Source organism: Scyliorhinus canicula, chromosome 10 (genome assembly GCF_902713615.1).
Source record: "Scyliorhinus canicula chromosome 10, sScyCan1.1, whole genome shotgun sequence".
Taxonomy (NCBI): domain Eukaryota; kingdom Metazoa; phylum Chordata; class Chondrichthyes; order Carcharhiniformes; family Scyliorhinidae; genus Scyliorhinus; species Scyliorhinus canicula.
The window spans coordinates 177,527,972-177,548,959 of NC_052155.1; the positions used below are offsets into that span (position 1 = coordinate 177,527,972).

Consider the following 20,988-nt stretch of genomic DNA (forward strand, 5'->3'; position numbering starts at 1 on the left):
ACCCCATGATGGGACACAGATCTCCAGTCTGCAGCGAGCAATGAATGGAAATGGCACTCCCATTGCGACGTGACATGGTTCATTTCTATGTCAACCCTGCTGAGTCTTTGTACAGAAACCACGTCCCCAAAGAATAGAATATTTGCATACAAAACCTTTAAAAAGCACTTGCTGATAGCTAATCTAGACTGGCCCACCCAACCTTGTTTCGACTCCTACAATTTCTCAACTGCAGCTCATTTACTGTTTTGCAAGATAAGACTAAAATGAGAAGCAAGAGCAGAAATGAAAACCTGTTGCATATTTAGGTTGGGCAGTATCAGAGAAATGCTAAATTAACCCAGTTTAAGGTTTTTCCCTTTCTGAAGGAACTGCTGCGTGTTGCTGAGCACAACATGAACAATTCCAGCTGAGGTTATTTACCATCATGCCCCAGTATAAAAATATATTGATTTCAATCATCAATTTATGAACACCATTAACCAGCCTAAACCTGCAAACATATCTCCTATGACGAACTGACCCAAACAAATCAGCCCTACGAAAGGCACATCTTACATTTGTTCAGTGACCACAGTTACCAATGCTTAGAGATATTGGAAGAAAGTATTTTAATAATAATTATAATAATCATCTTTATTAGTGTCACAAGTAGGCTTTACGTTAACACTGCAATGAAGTTACTGTGAAAATTCCGTAAACTTTAATCTGACGAAACATTGTTAAATGAATCAGGACAGCTGAACTGAAATCTCTCAAGTGCAGAGCAAGAAGAGGTCAAAACATTGTTAATGCAACTCTGCTGTCTGAAACCACCCTAAATATTTTAAAGTACCGGTTCCGGCTCTTTTTCCTCCTCCTCTGGTTGGCGCTCTTCCTCAATATCGTCATCGCTTTCCTGATCTTCTTCAATTGCCTCAGCTGCATTCAGCTGGGAATCCACATATTCATTTAGAGAGCCCAGGTCTCTCTTCCCCTTGTACTGATCAACCTAAGGGAGAGGCAACGTCAAATTCACTTGGGCATATGGAGAGAGATTTTATGGCTCAAAAGTATCCCTCGAAAAGCGACCCTTTACCACTCTTCACGATTGGACACTCCACCCTCCACACCGCCCAAAGAGGCTGTTACGATCGCATCCGAAAAGCAACACTCAACATGCACTTCTCCCCCATAGAATGCCTTCCCCTTGCCTCTTCCATCACTACACACTTGGTTATGTGTGCACACACAATTTGATACAGAGCCCAGTGGGCACCGTGGGGACTGGGGTCCGCCATCAATCCCTTTACTCACATTCTGTTTTGTGTTTTAAGTTTCGTTTGAGAGATTGTTTACTTTGATGCAGCTTCATTTAATGGAGCTGCATTTTTAATTCACCCCAACAGTTTAATGTTGATTCAGTTTATTTGATTAACATAAGGAAGCACAGTTTAATATGGATGGTGCTCCAGAGCGTTTGCAGATGCTATCTCGCAGGTGGACATCTGCCCACATCGACAGGGTTTGACCCGGATGGACAAGCTTTAGATATCACTTCTGCACATATTGAGCACCAAGGCCAAACCCTCAACCGTGTCAAAGCTCAGTGGAAGCCCCGGGTTTGCTAAGGTACAGGGAAGGCAGCATATTATTGCATCAGGCCAGGTGCGAGGGGAGAACTCCATCGAACACTGCTTAAAGTAAAAGAGATACTTGCCTTCTCACCATCCTTAAACCAAAGGAGAGTCGGATACCCGCGCACTTGGTTCTGTGAGCACAACTGCTGGTGGGCAGTGCAATCAACCTAGAATCAGATTGGGAGGAAAAAGCTGCAGTTAGGAAGTGAACAGATTGTTGGGAGGTTTCGACATCTGAAGTGAACTCTGATGATTCCCCGCACGCATACTGGCCAGCAAAATGCCCAGTTTTAAAAATGAATTTTGACTTGCAAGGTATACCCAGGAGAAAATGTGACTGAAAGGGCCGTGCGCAGCCCCCCCCCCCCCCCCCCCTTAACTGGGCAACAGCCTTGTTCGAGTGGAAATTAAATCAATTGGCTGAATTTTCCCACTCGTCCCGCCAGGCAATGGTGACCACGCCCCCCCCACCCCCGGTGCGAGTCATGCAAAACGCCACAGATATCGGCAGGACCGGAAGGTCCCACCTCGCCTCCGAACACAGGGTGGGTGGGTGGGTGGGTGGGTGGGGGGGTGTCTGTGTGTCTCTGGAATCCCACCCAAAGTCCTTAAAACCACAAATCGAGATCATACCCAGCCAGGGTTGTACAAGAAGTCCCAGTCTACTTTCCATCCAAAGCCTTTCCTGAGAGAGCGTTCGTCTTTCATCGCTGTTAGTTATACGGCAAGAGGCTGCAATCAAAGACTCACCAAAGCACCCTGGTCTAGCGAGGACCACTGTCAGAGGTCAAATGTTGGAGGTCAAATGCCCCTTGGTCTACTGTGGCTTCACAGGGCAGTGGGAAACTATTTAGCTGGGGGGGGGGTCTCCAGAACAATTATGGACATGATGCGATTTATGGGCTTCACGATCAGGTTTGCCCCGCATGTAGTTAATGCTGCTCTAATATCTTGGGTAAGGTTTGGCGGATTGGCCATGCTAAATTGGCCCTTAGCGTCCAAAGCTTAGGTGGGGTTCCACAGATAGGGCAGGGGAGTGGGACTCTGTAAGGTGGTCTTTTGCATGGGTCAGCACAGACTCGATGGGCTGAATGGCCTCCTCTGCACTGTACGGATTCTTAAATTCTGTGAATCCCAACAATTGAACCACAGGTGTTTCTGCTGTGGTGGCTTTAAAGCTCCAACAGAATTGGGCTTCGGGAATAGACACTGTGTTGGGCACAATTGGCATCCAATGATCCAGGGATGCAGACAGCACGGCCTAAAGTTTCCACACTTCAGTGTCAGGATCATCATTCCCAGTGATCTTGTAACTCAGGGGATTATGAGATATTCCCAGGTAAAGTTTGCAGCCAAGAGTGAATACAGAGAACCATCACTGAGATTTCTCAGCCACGTCCCACTCATTTCTACTTTCCAATAATTATGTTCAATTGCATTTGAATGTAAAAGGAAACGGGTCTCTACAATTTGCACTAATAACAAATAATGTAGTGGGCTATCAGACTCTTTACATGTCTGAATTCCTCTCTGCTGAACAAATCCTTAGCAATAATCAAGCAGCCCTATTAAATCCTGTGATCCTGACGTACACGCAGCTATACACGCACAATTTGTTAAGCGTACTCTGCAAAACTCTCAGAGAGAGTTGCTTCTGATGCTCCCACCTTGCCAATTTTCACATCCGAATGCTCAAAGGCCAATGCCAGCTGTTCCCAGGTTGGAGCCAGAGCCTTGCAATGCCCACACCACGGAGCAAAGAACTTTATAAAGTGTAAACCTGGAAAATATATGCTTTTGTTAAAAAAAAATTGCATGTTACAGAAGTTGTCTCAAAATCAAAGAATGCACATGAAAGTCTCCATATACTGACAGAGGCAAACTGACAGGGGTTCGAAAAAGAATAATTTGGGTTGCGGGCACTGTTGGCAACATTAGCTTCCAGTGGGAAGGCGGGTCGGTCCCCCTGAACTGCTGCAGTCCATGTGAGGAAACTGCTCCCACTATGCTGTCAGGTAGGTAATTCAAAGACCCCAACCCAAAGACGATAAAGGAAGAACATTATGTGCACAAGTCAGGATGGTGGGTGACTCGGAGGGGAACCTGAAGGTGTGGTGATAAACCTGCCACCCTCAGTGGTGGAGGTAACGGGTTTAGGAGGTGCTGCGGTGCATCCTGTAGATCAGGGGTTCCCAAACTGGGTTCCGTGGGGAAGCCAGGCTGATGGTCACCATGAGCTTCGAAGCCAGCCTCGGGTTGGACGGGCTGGAAACGACATGGAACTCAGGTTGCGTGGATCGGAGTGAGAGTGGACAGCAGGGCGGGTAAGAGTGCTCGGGCCTGCGGGGAAAGAGCGGACGAGTCCCAGGCCTGGGGCAGAGTGGTAGGCCCCAGGGATGTGTGTGTGTGCGTGCGCATGTGTGCAAGGAGTGCATGTGTATATGAGATGATAGTGTGTGCAAGCACGTGTGCGCGAGCATGTGTATGTGCGCGAGCAAGTGAACAACCGTGTCCAATAGGAGAATCCAGCATTCTAGCAGAACTCTTTCCATTTGAACCAAGGAACAGCAACAGTCCCCCATTAAAAGTGACAAAGGTGAGACTCAAAACCTTTTTAGTAAGTTAATTTTTTAATTATCGTAAACGTATATGAATAAGAAATAAAAAAAACTTCTATAAATTAGGATTTTGTATGTTTGCGCCCACTGCGCAAAAACAAACTTTATTTTGTGGTTTGGCTCTTCAGCATAATAAGAATATTTCTCAGCGGTTCCTTCATGTTCCTGGGAGGTCAAAAGGGTTCTGTGGTTGGAAACATTTGGGAAACCCTGCTATAGGTGGTACATACTGAAGGCACAGAGCACCAATCCCTCGTAATTCCCAGCAGGCCCAACATCACAATGTAGCCAGGCAGCCAGGGTAAGTTACTTCCCACAAGGAGTCAGCCAGGGCTGGGAAATCACACCAGGATATTTTTGCAGATCTCACAGTTGTCATTTGAAATACAACAGAAAACTTGAAGAGCACGGACATGACGGTATCACTTTACTGCCCTTCATAAAGAATATAACAGTCATTAAGTTTAATTAGTTGAGGGCAGCACGGTGGCACAGTGGTTAGCACTGCTGCCTACGGCGCTGAGGACCCGGGTTCGAATCCCGGCCCTGGGTCACTGTCTGTGTGGAGTTTGCACATTCTCCCCGTGTCTGCGTGGGTTTCACCCCCACAACCCAAAAGATGTGCAGGGCAGGTGAATTGGCCACGCTAAAATTGCCCCTTAATTGGAAAAAAATAATTGGGTACTCTAAATTTATTTTTTAAAAGTTTAATTAGTTGCTTCAAGTTCTTATACGCCAAACCCAACAGATAGATGTTCCAACGACAGTCTAACTTAACTGGTTAACTGGTAGTTTTCGTGACCTGGATATTTTTATGTTACTCCAGGAAGCACCCAGGGAAAAGCCCAGTTTTCGTTAGGTTCCCAAGGACTGGGGTTTGTATCGGAACGACTGCCCTCACGGGAGAGATGATATATTCACACGCTCCTTCAAACCATTAACTCAAGTCAACCAATGAGGACTGCAGGAAGTTCGCCGCCGATTAACATGCTCAGCAACACGGCCTTTATCTTTACAATTCAAATTCATATTCAAAATTTAAATATGGAGCTAACCATTTAATGCTCCCATTAAAACAGTGAAATAATAATTGCAAATCACCTCCCCATGATAGTTAAATGTTTTGAAGTGGTCACTACAAAAAATTTTAAAAAGCCACTTCTTTTAAAAAGAGGAATTATACCACTGTTATTTGCATTTGTGACTCATTTGATACAATTTTTTTATTCATTCTGGAGGTGTCAGCAGTGCTGGCAAACCAGCATTTATGGCCCATGACTAATTGCCCTTGAGAAGGTGGTGAGCTAGTAGCTGCCTTCCTGAACTGCTGTGGGCCATGTTGTGCAGGTACACCACAATACTGCTAAAGGTCATTTTCAACTTTTCTGTAAGTTTTGATACAACCGAGTGGCTTGCTGGGTCATTTTCAGAGGGCAGTTATGAGTCAATCGCAATGCTGTGGATCTGGAGACACATGTAGGCCAGATGGGGCAAGGATGAGAGATCTCCTTCCCCAAAGGACATTGGTGAAGCAGGTAGGTTTTTAGCAACAATCCAGTATTTTCATGGCCGTCATTAATTGTGAATGTATCAACTTATTGAATTGAAATCTAACCAACCTGCCGTGGTGAGATTGAAAACCCATGTGGGATTTTACGCCCCTCGGCATGTTGTGCAGCAGCGGAGGCGACCCGCAATTGGCCAGCGACAGGATCGTCCCGTCTCAACGAGGTCAAGGGACCTCCCTTTGTTCGCACACTCTGCAACCGGCGGCGGCACAGGAAGATCCCAATGACGTGACTAGCCGGAGCATTAGTCCACGCATCTGGGTTACCCACCCGGTACCAGGACCACCATACCATCAATATCTGAATCACTACACTACCATTCTCCGAAGAGGTACGTGTTAATAAATTTCAGAAAGTGCTGAAAATACTCAGCTGGTCTGGCTGCATGTGTGGAGTCAGAAACCGAGTTAACATTTCCAATCCAATGTAATTATTTTCCAGAAGATCGGAAGAAGAATCATTTTGGACTCAATGGGCGCGATTTACTGGGCACGACCCGCTGAAATCGGAAAGCGGCTGATAAATCCCGCAAGAGACCACTTTGGGGTGGCCGTTACGCTCTGTGAGATCTAACGAGATCTTGCGAGACATCGTGATCTGGGTCCTGCCCACAATAGGCAGGATCCAGCCTTCCATAGTTAAGTGAGTTGACACTTAACCATACCTACGCCTAACCAGCGCCCGGGATCTATCGGCCTCGCTGTGGATACTCCAGCCTGGTGCCGTTTAACACCGGTCGCCACAAACAGGGACCAGGTGGCCTGGCACTTGGGGGAGGGCTCTCCCAGGCCATCAGAGGCCCCCGGGTGGTTGGCCTTTGGGCAGGGTGTCACCCTGCCACTGCTACCTTGGCACTGCCATCCAGGCACCCTGGCAGTGACACCAGCTGGCACTGTCATCTGGGCAGGGGCACTGCCAGAGTACCAGGCTCACAGTGCCAAGATGCCAGTGTGGCATTTTGCCCATGCTGAGGATGGAGTGCCCTGCCCGCATGAGATGGCTTGACAACCCCCCAACAGGTGAGTTTGGTGTTGGCTGGTTTCGCGGGCCGCGGTGAGGGGGGGGGGGGGGGGTCAAGAGATGAAAACGGTGCCCCGATCTCATCCCGCACTGGTGAGCACAGCAAGAAATGCGACTGAGTGCATTTGGCACTTGTTCCCGGGAAGGACACCACTAAACCCGCCCAAAATGGGACTTTTGTTTTTAAAATCGCGCCCAATGTCAACTCTCATTCTTTCTCCATAGATGCTGCAGGACTTGCTGAGCATTTCCAGCACCTGCGATATTTTGCTTTCAGATGAGATCAGAGTTATTCTACAAACTGCTAATAGAGGCTGAAAGGCCATGATGTAGCTCCAGTGCATCCAGACCTAAAAACACCAAAGAAATAAAAAATTCATAACCTGGTGCTAAACATACCTTGTGCCGTATGAAGTTTGAAGTTATCGGCTGATAGTTCAAACAAACCCTGCTTGGCCTCTGGGACAGTGGCTGGTTCCGGTTCAGTTTCTTCTTGCTACCAAGTGTAAATAACATTGTTTTAAAATCAACATTCATTTCTCAGTTATTGGGAGACAAAATTGCAAAGTACATATTCAGCAATACAGATTTTGCCTTAAAGGAGATGTATCTCTGGATAACACACTATCTCCCTTCAGCTACTTAACGCTGCATTTGATCATAATACTCCCCTCCTGCAAGAGAGACTGGTGAGCAGTCCACTCCACTTGTTCTCCCATCCCAAACTTCATTAGTCCAGCTACGCAAGGTAGTCTCGTGTATTTCCCGTGCCAGGTCCTGATGTGCAGCTCACCCAGCGGTCTGATAGGGAACGGGCAAATATACAAACTTAACCAACAAAAGGGAAGCGACTTTGACTGTCAACAGCAGCAACTCATCATCAAGACCAAAGCCCAAGGCTGCACCAGATACTTCCTTTGAGATCAAGCCTGATCATTTACCAAACAGACTCCCGGCAAAAGCATCAGATATGAATGAATACCGACTCCACTGACACGCGTATAAGGAGACCACTTCAATCTCCAAAGGGTGACAGCATTTGGAAGAAAGACAATAAGGGAAACCTTAGATCCAGGAACATGACCTCAGTGAACAAGACCCGCATTTACACTGGAGCATCGGTAGGTTCAGTTAGGAGATGGACAAACGTAATCCTGGGTGGGTACAGGTTTGGTGAACCCAATTTAAATCAGTTTGCTTTAATGTGCAATATGACACCTGGCTCAGACTGAATTCTTTGTCTCATTTTGTCTCAACTCTACGGTAAATGTCTCATACTATTGCTACGTACCTCAAAACATTCTCTCCGCGTGTAACGCAAGCTTTAAAGGGTAAAAATCCATCATGTAATGTTAGTCACTTCTCACAGTTCGTGTGGGACATAAAGGTTTCCCGCACTCATCACTATGCTGTGTTAACATCCGAGTGAAAACACTTGAGATTCCACAGTGGTCCCTCTTCAGGACTTTTCATAGAATTTACAGTGCAGAAGGAGGCCATTCGTCCCATCGAGTCTGCACCGGCTCCTGGAAAGAGCACCCTACCCAAGGTTAACGCTTCCACCCTATCCCCATAACCCAGTAACCCCACCCAACACGAAAGGCAATTTTGGACACTAAGGGTAATTTATCATGGCCAATCCACCTAACCCGCACATCTTTGGACTGTGGGAGGAAACCGGAGCACCCGGAGGAAACCCACGCACACACGGGGAGGATGTGCAGACTCCGCACAGACAGTGACCCAAGCCGGAATTGAACCTGGGACCCTGGAGCTGTGAAGCGGTTGTGCTATCCACAATGCTACCGTGCTACCCCACTTACTTGCCTATGCTTCGAATATTTATGGTAGTGGTTACAGTTCCAATGGTAATTCATTCAGTAGCAAACCCTCGGGCAGTTACTCTCTCTTAAACATAGAACCCAAAAATACAAGAGCAGGCATGTACTTCTGAGGCTGCATAAGGCTCTGGTCAGATGCCATTTGGAGTATTGTGAGCAGTTTGGGTCCGTTTCTAAGGAAGGATGTGCTGGGCTTGGAGAGGGTCCAGAGGAGGTTCACAAGAATGATCCCCGGAATGAAGGATTGTCATATGAGGAGCGGTTGAGGACTCTGGGTCTGTACTCGATGGAGTTTAGAAGGATGAAGGAGGATCTTATTGAAACTGACAGAATATTGAGAAGCCTAGAGAGAGTGAACGTGGAGAGGATATTTCCACTCGTAGGAGGAACTAGAATATGAGGGCACAGCCCCAGACTGAAGGGATGATCCTTAAAATTGAAATGAGAAGGAATTTCTTCAGCCAGAGGGTGGTGAATCTGTAGAACCCATCGCCGCAGTAGGCTGTGTAGGCCAAGTCACCGAGTGTCTTTAAGAGACAGATAGATCGGTTCTTGATTAATAAGGGGATCAGGTGCTATGGAGAGAAGTCAGGAGAATGGGGATGAGAAACATATCAGCCATGATGTTAATTTTCTCCTATGTCTTATGGATTTATGGTTTAACCCAGAAACCCACATTGATCAGGAAATACTTCAGTGCAACCTTCAAAGTAGCAGCAGCCCAAGGCGGCCATAATTCCACATCTCTCTATCTCGTGAACGGGTTGGGGCACCGATTGGAATGGCCAGCTGCAGGAGTTTCAATGCGACATCAAGGTTAGAATTTCAGGCAATGAATTAAATGCTTCGAGCATTAACCTCGGCTCCGCAATAGAACTCCCACATCAGTGATAGATGGTTGCAGGTTCAAGTTCAACTCCAGAAACGTGAACACAGCCACCTAAGCTGACGCTGCGCAGTATTGAGGGAGCACTGCACGGTCAGAGATTAACGGGATGTTAAAGCGTAACGGCCGTTTGACCCTTTCAGGTGGTGTAAATGATCCCAAGACACTGATCAAAGACGAGCAAGGGATTTCTCCCCCTCCTCCCAGCTAGAATACATTCCTGAAACAGTATTACAGAATGAGGTTATCTGCTCCCTACCTCATTGCTGTTTGTTGGACTTTGCTGGGCACAAATGGATGCCACATTTCCGACTTTACAAAGGTGGCTATTCTCCAAAAGTACTTCATTCTATTCTTCTGATACGGGGAATGGTGTTAATGTAGGGGTTCCCAAACTGGGGTCCGCAGACCCCCGGGGTCTGTGAAGGTTCTCCGGGAGGGGGGGTCTGCATAGCGCGTAGCCGTGTTTTTAAAAATAATTAAAGAAATCAAACAGGCCAATCAGGGCACAGCCTCTTGGAGATCTGGATGCTGATAGGCTGACTATTATTACCAGATTACATCTGGGGGTTAATGTCAAGGGGCCACGGAAGGGTGGTTTGCCCAGGGGTTAATGTAAGGAGGGCCGTGTGGCTGCTGAATGTTTCTGTGAGTGCCTCTCCCTGATTGCAAATAAATGCATAGATACGGGTAGTAAAGGATGTTTACATTTGATTTCTCTGTCCGCGCCTATTTCTTTTAAAAAATATATATTTAGAGTACCCAATTCTTTTTTTTCCCAATTAAGGGGCAATTTAGCATGGCCAATCCACCTACCCTGCTTTGGGTTGTGGGGGTGAGACCCACGCAGACACGGGGTGAATGTGCAAACTCCACACAGGCAGTGACCCAGGGCCGGGATCGAACCCGGTTCCTTAGCGCCATGAGGCAGCAGTGCTAACCGCTGTACCACCGTGGCGCCATTATTCGCACCTATTTCACGGCACATAAAAGGGGAGTCGACAGTATGAGAATGCCCGGGGTTCCCCCGACGCTCTTGGGAGGTCACATGGGTTTCCGGGGCTCAAAAGTGTAGGAAATTCTGAACTAATGTAAAGCACTTCAGGACAGGCCAAAGGATAACACTTGCCATTCCCAATGTCACATACGTCACCCCAGCTGGCCTGTTTGAATCATTGAGCTCTGGTGCAGAATGTGTTCTTTTGTCTGTTCTTGCTGACGCGGCGGGTGGGAGGGTGACGTTTTGAACAGAGAGTAACAATAAGGCACCTCTTCCACAATCACCTCCCACAACAGCAGGCAGCACCGGCAGAAATACTCTGAATAGCAAGTACAATGACAGGCAGAGTTCTCCGCCATTATAACACATTACATTTTCAGACTGTGAGCAACTCACTTCAAATAAATGTGTGATTACGGTAAGTAACTTGGCCAATTTTGTCCTCCTCTGGTTTTGAAGATGCTGTCTTGTGCCGCTCCTACAGCTCCTTACAGATACCAAGATTTAAATTATGAGAATAGGTTGTATAAACCTGGCTTCTATTCTTTGGAGTATAGAAGGTGGAGTGGGTTTCTGACTGATTAAGGAGCTCATTAAGTAATCCAGAGCAGGAGGACATAGGGCAGGGTTTTCTGGCCCTTCTGGCGTGGGACGTTCCTGTCCTGCCAAAGGTGACCTCCCACCCCCAATAGCAGGACAGGTGAATCTCACAAAATAGCATCGACGTTGACAGGACCATCCACCTCTGCTGCGGGAAAACACGCCACGGTGAGGGGGTTGGGGCTGGAAATCTCACCCATAACCTTACAGTTGACTTCATTTGCAGTGTTAATGCAAGCCTACTTGTAACAATAAAGATTATTAAATTATTAAAGATTATTAAATTAAATTAAGAGTCAGGCCATTTAGGAGTGAAGCCAGGGAGTACTTTGTCACATAAGAGGTAGTGGAAATCTGGAACTCGCTGCCTCACAACATTGGATGGAAGGACAGTTAAACATTTCAAGACGAGCCCGATAAAAGTTTTATTGGTTACAGGTTTCACGGGACGGCACAGTGGTTAGCACCGCTGCCTCACAGCGCCAGGGACCCGGGTTCGATTCCGGCTTCGGGTGACTGTGTGGAGTTTGCACTTTCTCCCCGTGTCTGCGTGGGGTTTCCTCCGGGTGCTCCAGTTTCTTCCCACAGTCCAAAGATGGGCAGGCTTGGCAGATTGGCCATGCTAAATTGTCCCTGAGTGTCCAAAGATGTGCCGGTTACATGGGGTTACAGGGTTAGGGTGGGGGAGTGGGACTAGGTTGGGTGCACTTTCAGAGGGTCGGCACAGACTCGATGGGCACTGTAGGACTTCTACGGTCCTTTCGACATGGGGAGAAATCAAGCAAATGGGAGTTGACCTGCCATGACCTCTCCTGCTTCTACATTACAAAGTGTATCTCGCTAAGTAGACAGTCATCACAGGAGATTATACAGGAGATGTCAGTGAGTTATTCAACACGAGAGTCATCACTGTCAGACTAACCCCTGCCCTCATTAGATGTTCAGACCTTTCCCATCCTGCTGGAGTTCCTTGAAGCTATTTGAACAAGGTAAAGCTGGACACAACAAAGTCAGACAATGCAAAGCGAAGATCCTGACAATAACGTTCACTGCGTTTGCTGGAACTCAGACTATCACAATGTTCACTGAGCGCTGACGTTGCAGGACAATACATTTGCATACTTCTCCCACAGCCATGCAAATGACTTCCCGGCACACTAGCCCCTTCTTATCTACCGTTCTTTAAATATAAAAGCTTCACCTTCTGAAAATAAGGAACCGATATCTGGAGGCTTGACCAGCTTTGGTGCCAAAATGGTGCAATACTACTGTGCTGTCATGGTCCCTTAGCCATCCACAGTGACCTTCCGATGTCAAGTTTGAAAAAAACACGCACTTGATGCACAACATGAGGAAATCCTGATGAATTAACAATATGTCACTACTAAAGATTATTATAATTATTATTCTATTATGTTCCCAAGTGCAAACTCAAGGATTATCCTTTTCCCGATCTTTTTCAAGAGTGAGCAGCTTACCAAAACTGGCACTGGAATGAATTTTGTTTGGAGGGGGAATAGAAGTAATCATCGATTGGTACAAAACTGCCGAGATTGCTCAACAGAGTATGGAAGGGATTGAGACGATGAACTCCGAACATCATTTGGACTTTCAAGGCCACAAAAACCAGACCTCGATAAAAGTGTAATTAGCTGATGGAAACCCAAAGCTCCCCTTTTGATTTCAAACACTTGGTGAATTATCCAGACAGCCCTCAGTTATCTCGATGAGTAGAAGTTATTCCACACATTTCACAAGGAACGGGGCTGAGATCATGGTGAAGACGAGAAGCTGAAGAAAACCCACTCTTGCTGATGGTTCTTGGATGCAAAACTAACAGCTTGGCTTACTGAGCTACTGAGCCATCACAATTATGGATTTCCTTTTCACGAATTTTACAAAAACCAAACTCTCAAGGGACTCCGACAGCGCAAGCTTTATCTGTTCATCGTACGATTGCCATTTTGAAAAAAAGACACGTACACCATTTCTCGCTGATGATTCTCCATTTGCAAACCCCCTCCCCAACAGGCTAAGTGAAATGTGTCGGGGATTTTCCCAAATAATAGGTTACACAGAAGTTGGCACGGGGCACAAGTTAGAACTGGGACAAAGACCTCAAATAAGATTGTGGAAGGCACAATGGCGTAAATAGGGAAATCAAGCAAACAAAAGATTGATTTTTAGTCTGCTTTTAGATTTTTTTTAAAAAATCAAGTGGCTGAAACAAAACTATAAAATAAGCTGTTTTAGGGAGACTGGCATTTCCCAATCTTTGCATGAATATGCGGAATTGATGTTTAAAGAAAAATGCATTTATCTATTAATTTCTAGCTTCTCCACATTTTTTGGACTGGAGTGAATTATAATTTAGAACATAGAACATTACAGAGCAGTACAGGCCCTTCAGCCCTCGATATTGCGCCGTCCTGTGAAACCCCTCTAAAGTCCCTCTACACTATTCCCTTATCGTCCATATGCCTATCCAATGACCATTTGAATGCGTTTAGTGTTGGCGAGTCCACTACTGTTGCAGGCAGGACATTCCACGCCCTTACTACTCTCTGAGTCATGATGTGGAGATGCCGGCGTTGGATTGGGGTGAGCACAGTAAGAAGTCTTACAACACCAGGCTAAAGTCCAACAGGTTGTTGGGTTACGGGTATAGGGTGGATACGTGGGTTTGAGTAGGGTGATCATTGCTCGGCACAACATCGAGGGCCGAAGGGCCTGTTCTGTGCTGTACTGTTCTATGTTTATTTCAAACACGAGCTTTCGGAGCGCAGCTCCTTCCTCGGGTGAAGGAAGGAGCCTCAGTAGAATCGCGCCGCGTCAGTCGGCGGCCGCTAACAGCGGCCCCCGGTGATTCTACAGCCCGTGATGGGCTGAATGGCTGCCCGTTTTTGGCGGGTCCCGCCGGGGTCCTCAGGGGGGGATCTGGCCCTGGGAGGTGCCCCCATGGTGGCCTGGCCCGTGGTCAGGACCCACCGATCCAGGGACCGGCCTGTGCCGTGGGGTCACTCTATTCGGCCGCAGTAACAGTCCGCGATGGCCGATGCGGAGATGACCCCCACTGCGCATGCGCCAACTCGCACCGGCTGGCGGAGGCCCTTCGGAGGCCCTTCAGCGCCGGTTGGTGTGGCGCCAAGCCCTTTCCGCGCCATCCGGCACGGCGCAAACCACGCCAGCGCGCCATCTAGCCCCTGAAGGTGCGGAGGATTCCGCACCTTCGGGGAAGCCCGACGCCGGAGTTGCCCGCCCCACCGATTCCTGCCCCTCATCTTTCAACTCAGCACTCCACAGCCTTCTGGACTACCTTCACCCCACTTTGTTTCATGTTACTTTTGCTGTTTGAGTTTTTTCTCATTTCTATCTTAATCCCTTTACTCTACGTTTATGCCATTCACACCTCATCGAGAACTACCCGAAGAAAGTTATTTCTTAAGGCACAAACCATAGATTGCTTGATAAAGGGACATTATTTGTAAATATCATTTGTTGTTTTACGTATCGAATTACCACCCTCTTTGACTTTTCTACCATGTAGTCTTTTGCCATTAAACTTGTTCTGTCCACCGCACTAGCATGGGCCTTCCCTTTTGTTCTTCTCTCCGCTCCCCCTCTTTCACTTGCTCAAAACCTATGACATCTCTCATTTTCCTCAGTTCTGATGATAGGTCACAGGCCTGAAACGATAACTCGGTTTCTCCTCCAAAGGGGCTCCCCGACCTGCTGAGAATTTCCACCACCTTCTGCCTTAATCTCAATTTGAAGTATTCTGAGCCATCACTTCTACTTTATTCCTTTAGGAATATGCGAAGAGGAGCAGAGTGCTCAGCCTATCCACATGTTTTCGCCCCGACAATGTCCCAGTAGGGGCTGGTTTAGCACACTCGGCTAAATCGCTGGCTTTTAAAGCAGACCAAGCAGGCCAGCAGCACGGTTCGATTCCCGTACCAGCCTCCCCGGACAGGCGCCGGAATGTGACGACTAGGGGCTTTTCGCAGTAACTTCATTGAAGCCTACTTGTGACAATAAGCGATTTTCATTTCATTTTCAGTACGTTCTTCCTCCATTGCTCAGGATGAGCAACATAAAATGCCCCCACTATACACAGCATTAAAGGAAAATGAACAAAACTGTCATTTGTAGAGTTGTATTTACACGTATCGGCTGTGCACTGATTACAAGTGACAAACAAACATGCTTTACAACCTCTGTTTCGTTCAGAAAGAGGAGAACAAGTTGGTCCTATGAACATCCAGCTGGCCACACTGATTTCTCAGTGACTGTGTACATTCTAAAAAGTTCCCGAGCACGAGTATTAAGTGACTTCCGAAAGACTTACATCAGGTTCAGCATTCAGGTTCTGAAGCATCCAGGTTTCCAGCGACTGGATATCTCGTGGTCCCTGATATTTCACTGCTTCCTGATCGGGTCTGAACAACTTCAGTCTAACAGATCAGAAAAGCCACTTTTTAATGAAAAATCAACTAACCAGGGTAGCAAACTGACTACACATCTAGTGTTTGTGTCAAAATAACAATTTGCACAACGCATCGGGTAAGATTAAAGAAGAAAAATACACTGGATAGGTCACAGGGAACAAGTGATCTTTCAAAATTTACTGGGGGGGGGGGGGGGGGGGGGGGGGCGGCGACAACGATGGACTGAGCAGATAAAGGGTTAAAACTGTGTTTTAGATGCAACTGAGTTGGTTGGAGCTCACCACAGCATTAAATCTGAACATTACATCGGAGCAGCATTAATACTATGATAACAATACTATGATCCACATTACAACTTGTGCCATCTCCCTGGATCTGCTGACAATACAAAGAATTAATATTGGCAGAAAACACTGCACTTGATAGCGCATTTTATCGGTTAAATCATCTGGTTTTCTTACTTCTACAATTTTATCTGCCCAATCACCAGGAATAATCGCAGGAATACAGTTGTGTAACGGCCAACTTAACATGAACTAGCACTCACTAAATGTTAAAAAAAAACAGCCTTTTCCCACCCCCTCCCCAAATCAAAATCGAAAATGACTGAATGTCGCACATGGCTGACATCATCAGAGAGTAGGTCCAGCATGGACGGGTAAGTTGCAAATACCCTTGAGTAGGTAACTCATCCTTTTGGGACCTGAATGATGTTAAAAATCCTTTTCAATTAAAGGTGTTTCCCCCCCCCCCCAACTCCACCCCCCCCCACCCCCCCCCCCCCCCCCACCACCCCCCCCCCCCCCCCCCCCCCTGTTTCAAACCACACCCCACTTACGTAGGATATCCACGGACTCCCTGATCTGAACAGGTCTGCGTATCTTTGGTGCAATCAACCTTAGCTATATTTGCCGGAGGTTTATCCATGCTGTTGTATTTGTCCCCAAGCTCATTCCACGTTGATTGGAGTCTCTGGCAATGCCCACACCTGTGGAGAATATACAGCACATTCAGTGGAATTGTCAGGTGAATGGAATTAATATTGATTTTTTTTTAAAGTCTAAAAACTTCTGGACCTCTGTTAACTTTATTCTCATCACTCCACTCGTGATGGGACAGAACTGCAGAGAGGAACTGCATTTATATAATGTCTCAATGGTCTTCACAGGGGAGGGGTGGAATCAAATTGTCCGATGACTGATATCTGTAATGGTCGGGACCTCAGAAGAAGACACTGAAAGACCATCGACTCAGCTGAAGAAAGCTGCGATTGCTTCAGACTTGCCTTTTGCACTCATGCTGGGGTCTGACCTTCATGGGAATGAGAACACTTACAGAGCCTCCACCTCAAGTTAGTTGTTTAATTGCCCACCATCATTCATGACTGGATGTGGAAGGACTACAGAGCTTTGATCGATTAGTTATGGCAACACTTAACTCTGTCTATACCATCTTAGTGTCCGGTGCTGTTCCTGACATGCTCTCCAGCACTCTTTATTGCACGCAGGCTGTTCCCATGCCTTGATGGTAGAGTGAGGGATACTCCAGGCCATGGGATTACAGGATGTGCTTGAATACGCTTCTGCTGCTGATGACGGCCCACAGGCTCTCATGGGTGCCCCGATTTGAGCTGCTAGATTTGTTCCTAATCATTTTGCACCGAGGGGATGCCATGCACTTTAACAGAAGATGTCCCCAGTATAAAGATGATCTCTACAAACACTGTGTGGTGGACACTCCTACCAATAGCATCATGGACAGATGCACCTGTGACAGGGAGATTAGTGAGGGTAAGATCAACGAGAACTTTCCCCTTGTGTTGGTTCTCTCATTACCTGCCACAGGCAAATTCTGGCAGACATGTCCCTCTGGGGTCAGCCAGCTCGATTAGTAGTGGTGCTACCGAGCCACTCTTGGTGATGGGCATTGAAGTTCCCCACCCAGAGTACATGAGGTGCCTCAGTGCTTCCTGGACGAGTGTTGATTCATCAGCTGAAAGGGGGAAGTTGGTTGTAATCAGCAGGTTTCTTTGCCCATGTTTGAGCTGCAGCTACGAGGCTTCATGAGAATTGATGTTGAGGACACCCAGTTGCAGGACTCAATTGCGCATGCGTGGGTTGGCGCGGCACCCATTTGGCGCTGGGAAGGGATGCTGGAGCGGCGTGATCCACTGGCGCGCCGTGCTGGCCCCCTGTGGGGACCACAATCGGTCGTCCCCGCACCCGTTTTGCGCCGTCGCATTTACGACGGCGTGGGCGTTTAGTCCTGCAATCGGAGAATCGCCCTCGACATGCCGCATGTTTATCCGTATAAATTTGTGACAATAATCTTTCAGGGGAAGAAAAATCCATGAAATGGTTTTGCTATTCATTGTTGAACATTTACTGCGATATGCAATACACACAGACATGTTGCATTCAAATACACATGAACACGCACCCAGCAACTCTTTTTGGCAATACAGGTTAATCATTTTGCCTGCACTACAATACATCCAAAGGTATTTCCATCCAAAGCTCAACCATCTCTGTATCCATTTGAGATTTAAATTCAAACAAACTACAACAGCCAATGTATTCCCCAATTCTAATGTAGTAGCTGGTTTGGTATCAGTCAAAGGGATGTGAAGTTAAGCCAGAATTGTCGGTGTAAATCCACTCCAGGAACTAGGAATTTATTTTGAATTTAAAGCTTTGAAACTACTAAAGTTGGGAGACAGAAACCCACCAAGACATAATTGGCTCTGAAACATGGAGTTAGGTTGTAGGAAGGAACGGCTCACAGGAACATAGGAAGCGGAGGAGGTCATGTAGCCCATTGAGTCTGTTCCACCATTCAACTAACTGCATATATTTGGTTTTGCTCCCTATCATAGAATCCCGACAGTGCAGAAGGCGGCCATTCGGCCCATTGAGCCTGCACCGGCACTTGGAAAGAAAATCGCCCATGCTTCCGCCCTATCCCCGAAACCCCACCTAACCTTTTGCACTCTAAGGGGCAATTTAGCACGACCAATCCATCTAACCCGCACATCTTTGGACTTGTGGGAGAAAACCGGAGCACCCGGAGGAAACCCACGCAGACACGGGGAGAATGTGCAAACTCTACTCAGTCACCCCAGGCCGGAATTGAACCCGGGTCCCTGGAGCTGTGAGGGAGCAGTGCTAACCACTGTACTCCATAGCTCTGGTTAACAAAAATCTAACAATCTCCGTTTTAACAATTGATCTCGCACCAACTGACACCTGGAAAGAGTTTCTTTTTTATAAATTTAGAGTACCCAATTCATTTTTTCCAATTAAGGGGCAATTTAGTGTAGTCAATCCACCTACCCTGCACATATTTGGGTTGTGGGGGTGAAACCCACGCAAACACGGGGAGAATGTGCAAACTCCACACGGACAGTGACTAGAGCCAGGATTGAACCTGGGACCTCAGCGCTGTGAGGCAGCAGGGATAACCCACTGTGCCACCGTGCTGCCCCACCTAGAAAGAGTTGACAAGCTCGTCTGCTCTTCCCACTCATTCAGAATTAAATGGGTTACTGCAATAAATAATTTTCAAAGTTTAAAGCGCACAGCACTAACAATGCAAAAGCACTTCTTCAAAGTATTCTTAGCAATTCTGCTAAATTATCCAGGTCAAAGAACGTGCCTGGCATTGATTCAACTCAAAAGAAAAAAAAAATCTAAACTACTGAATTAAAAAATTGCTGCATGCACAGAGTTTCCAGCATCCAGTGTAACATGGGGCCTGCTGGGGAGGACATCAATTGGAAGGAGTTTAAGTGTTGGAACTTGAGGCTCCTTTTGGCTGCCTCGTCGTCAGCAGCTCCCCTCATTGCACATACACACACACGTTCAACAAGAACTAGGAAACAATCGAATCGTAGGGAACAGGAGCGTTTGATTCTGGGAGTGTCAATGTATCTGGTGTAAATCGCAGCTACGTTCGCGCGCACTCACTACTACAGTAGCAGAGGTTATCTTTTTTAAACAGGGCCACTTCCTATTACAATTGTCCTCAACAAAAAACCCGCACCTCGCCCCAGTAAACAAACGGATCACTAGTTTGTGCAAACCACGGTTACGTAAGGTAATCTCTTCCATACTCAGGCTGTTGCCACGTACACAGGCTCAGGCACAGAAAGCTGCAGTTAAACTTAAAACACAGGGACAGACGCTTTATCACATTGACAAATGCAACGAGTAAAACTTGTAGCAGCAAATTGGCCCCTGACAACACCCTCTTATTTTGGGAACTGTGCCCGAGATTTTAAACTCCCAGGCAACTTTCCCACACAAAAGGAAAGTGTCTTTTTTTTTCTGGCTACAAAGTTTTGTATCTCCCCCCCCCCCCCCCCCCCAAAAAAAAATCAACAAAAAAGGATCTAATTCTGTACAATTAATGATTCACAAAATGTCAATTTCACCCCCAAAAGGGATTTCAATGATTAACAAAATGTCAATTTCACCCTCAAAAGGGATTTCAATTATTAACAAAATGTCAATTTCACCCCCAAAAGGGATTTCAATTATTAACAAAATGTCAATTTCACCCCCAAAAGGGATTTCAATGATTAACAAGAGAGAGAGAGAGAGAGATGGCAAAACTGTACCAAGGTGCAAAGAACATGATGAAGTGAGGGGCAGTCTGCACGGCGTGGCTGAAGAGTTCGGTGGTGTAGAGGTGTTTGCTGTGCTCGTCCTCCTCTTCCTGGAAAGAGAGAGACAAGGTGGCCAGCAGCGCAGAGAGGAACAGGAGCCGGCTGCACAGGTACCTGGACGTGGCCATCACTCACTCACTCACACAACCAGCCCCAAACAAGAGGCAGAACGCGAGGGCAGACCCAACACAATCCTCCCTGTGCCTGGGAAAAGCCGACGTGGTCTGCAGCAGCCGCAAACTGAACGAATTAGCAGAGACTCAATAGGGAGGGGGGGAAGCTGCCTGCTTTACCACAGCTTCACGCCAGTTCACAGGGTAAAGGAGCACACACACTCATTTGCGCCGCGTGCTCTGTCAATCATAACCTTCCCCTTTCCAGTGGGTGGTACAAAGGATGTTACACGGCTCGCAGCTCTGGTATTGCACACAGCTCTTTGTTAGCACTGTATCGCTGGCACTGATTTCAAACGTGCACAGCTTTTTCCTGCGACATTTCGGCTGCATCTGAATGAAACCTTCAAGTGCAAACCTCCCATCGGCGTTCGGCCCGTCATGTCTTGTGCTGCCTCCTTGCAAGAGCAACAGGACTAGTCTCACCCCCCCATTGCCTTACGGTTTTCTTTTGCCCCTTCGGATCACCATAGAATTACAGGGTGGCACGGTGGCGCACTGCTGTCTCACGGCACCCAGGTTCGCTCCCGGCTCCGGGTCACTGTCCGT

General features: G+C 47.1%; 1 protein-coding gene across 1 annotated transcript in view; it reads right to left on the reverse strand.

Moving 5' to 3' along the window:
- The window catches only part of txndc5 (thioredoxin domain containing 5), a 30,833-nt gene extending 10,279 nt beyond the window's left edge, over window positions 1-20,554 (reverse strand). The window contains exons 1-7 of the mRNA XM_038810219.1: window positions 20,219-20,554; window positions 16,439-16,588; window positions 15,501-15,606; window positions 7,225-7,321; window positions 3,287-3,399; window positions 1,700-1,786; window positions 836-991 (exon numbers count right to left, since the gene is read on the reverse strand). Coding sequence (XP_038666147.1) covers window positions 836-991; window positions 1,700-1,786; window positions 3,287-3,399; window positions 7,225-7,321; window positions 15,501-15,606; window positions 16,439-16,588; window positions 20,219-20,394 — 885 coding nt within the window. The 5' untranslated portion in view covers window positions 20,395-20,554. The remainder of the gene's footprint in view (window positions 1-835; window positions 992-1,699; window positions 1,787-3,286; window positions 3,400-7,224; window positions 7,322-15,500; window positions 15,607-16,438; window positions 16,589-20,218) is intronic.
- Between the last annotated feature and the right edge of the window lie 434 nt (window positions 20,555-20,988).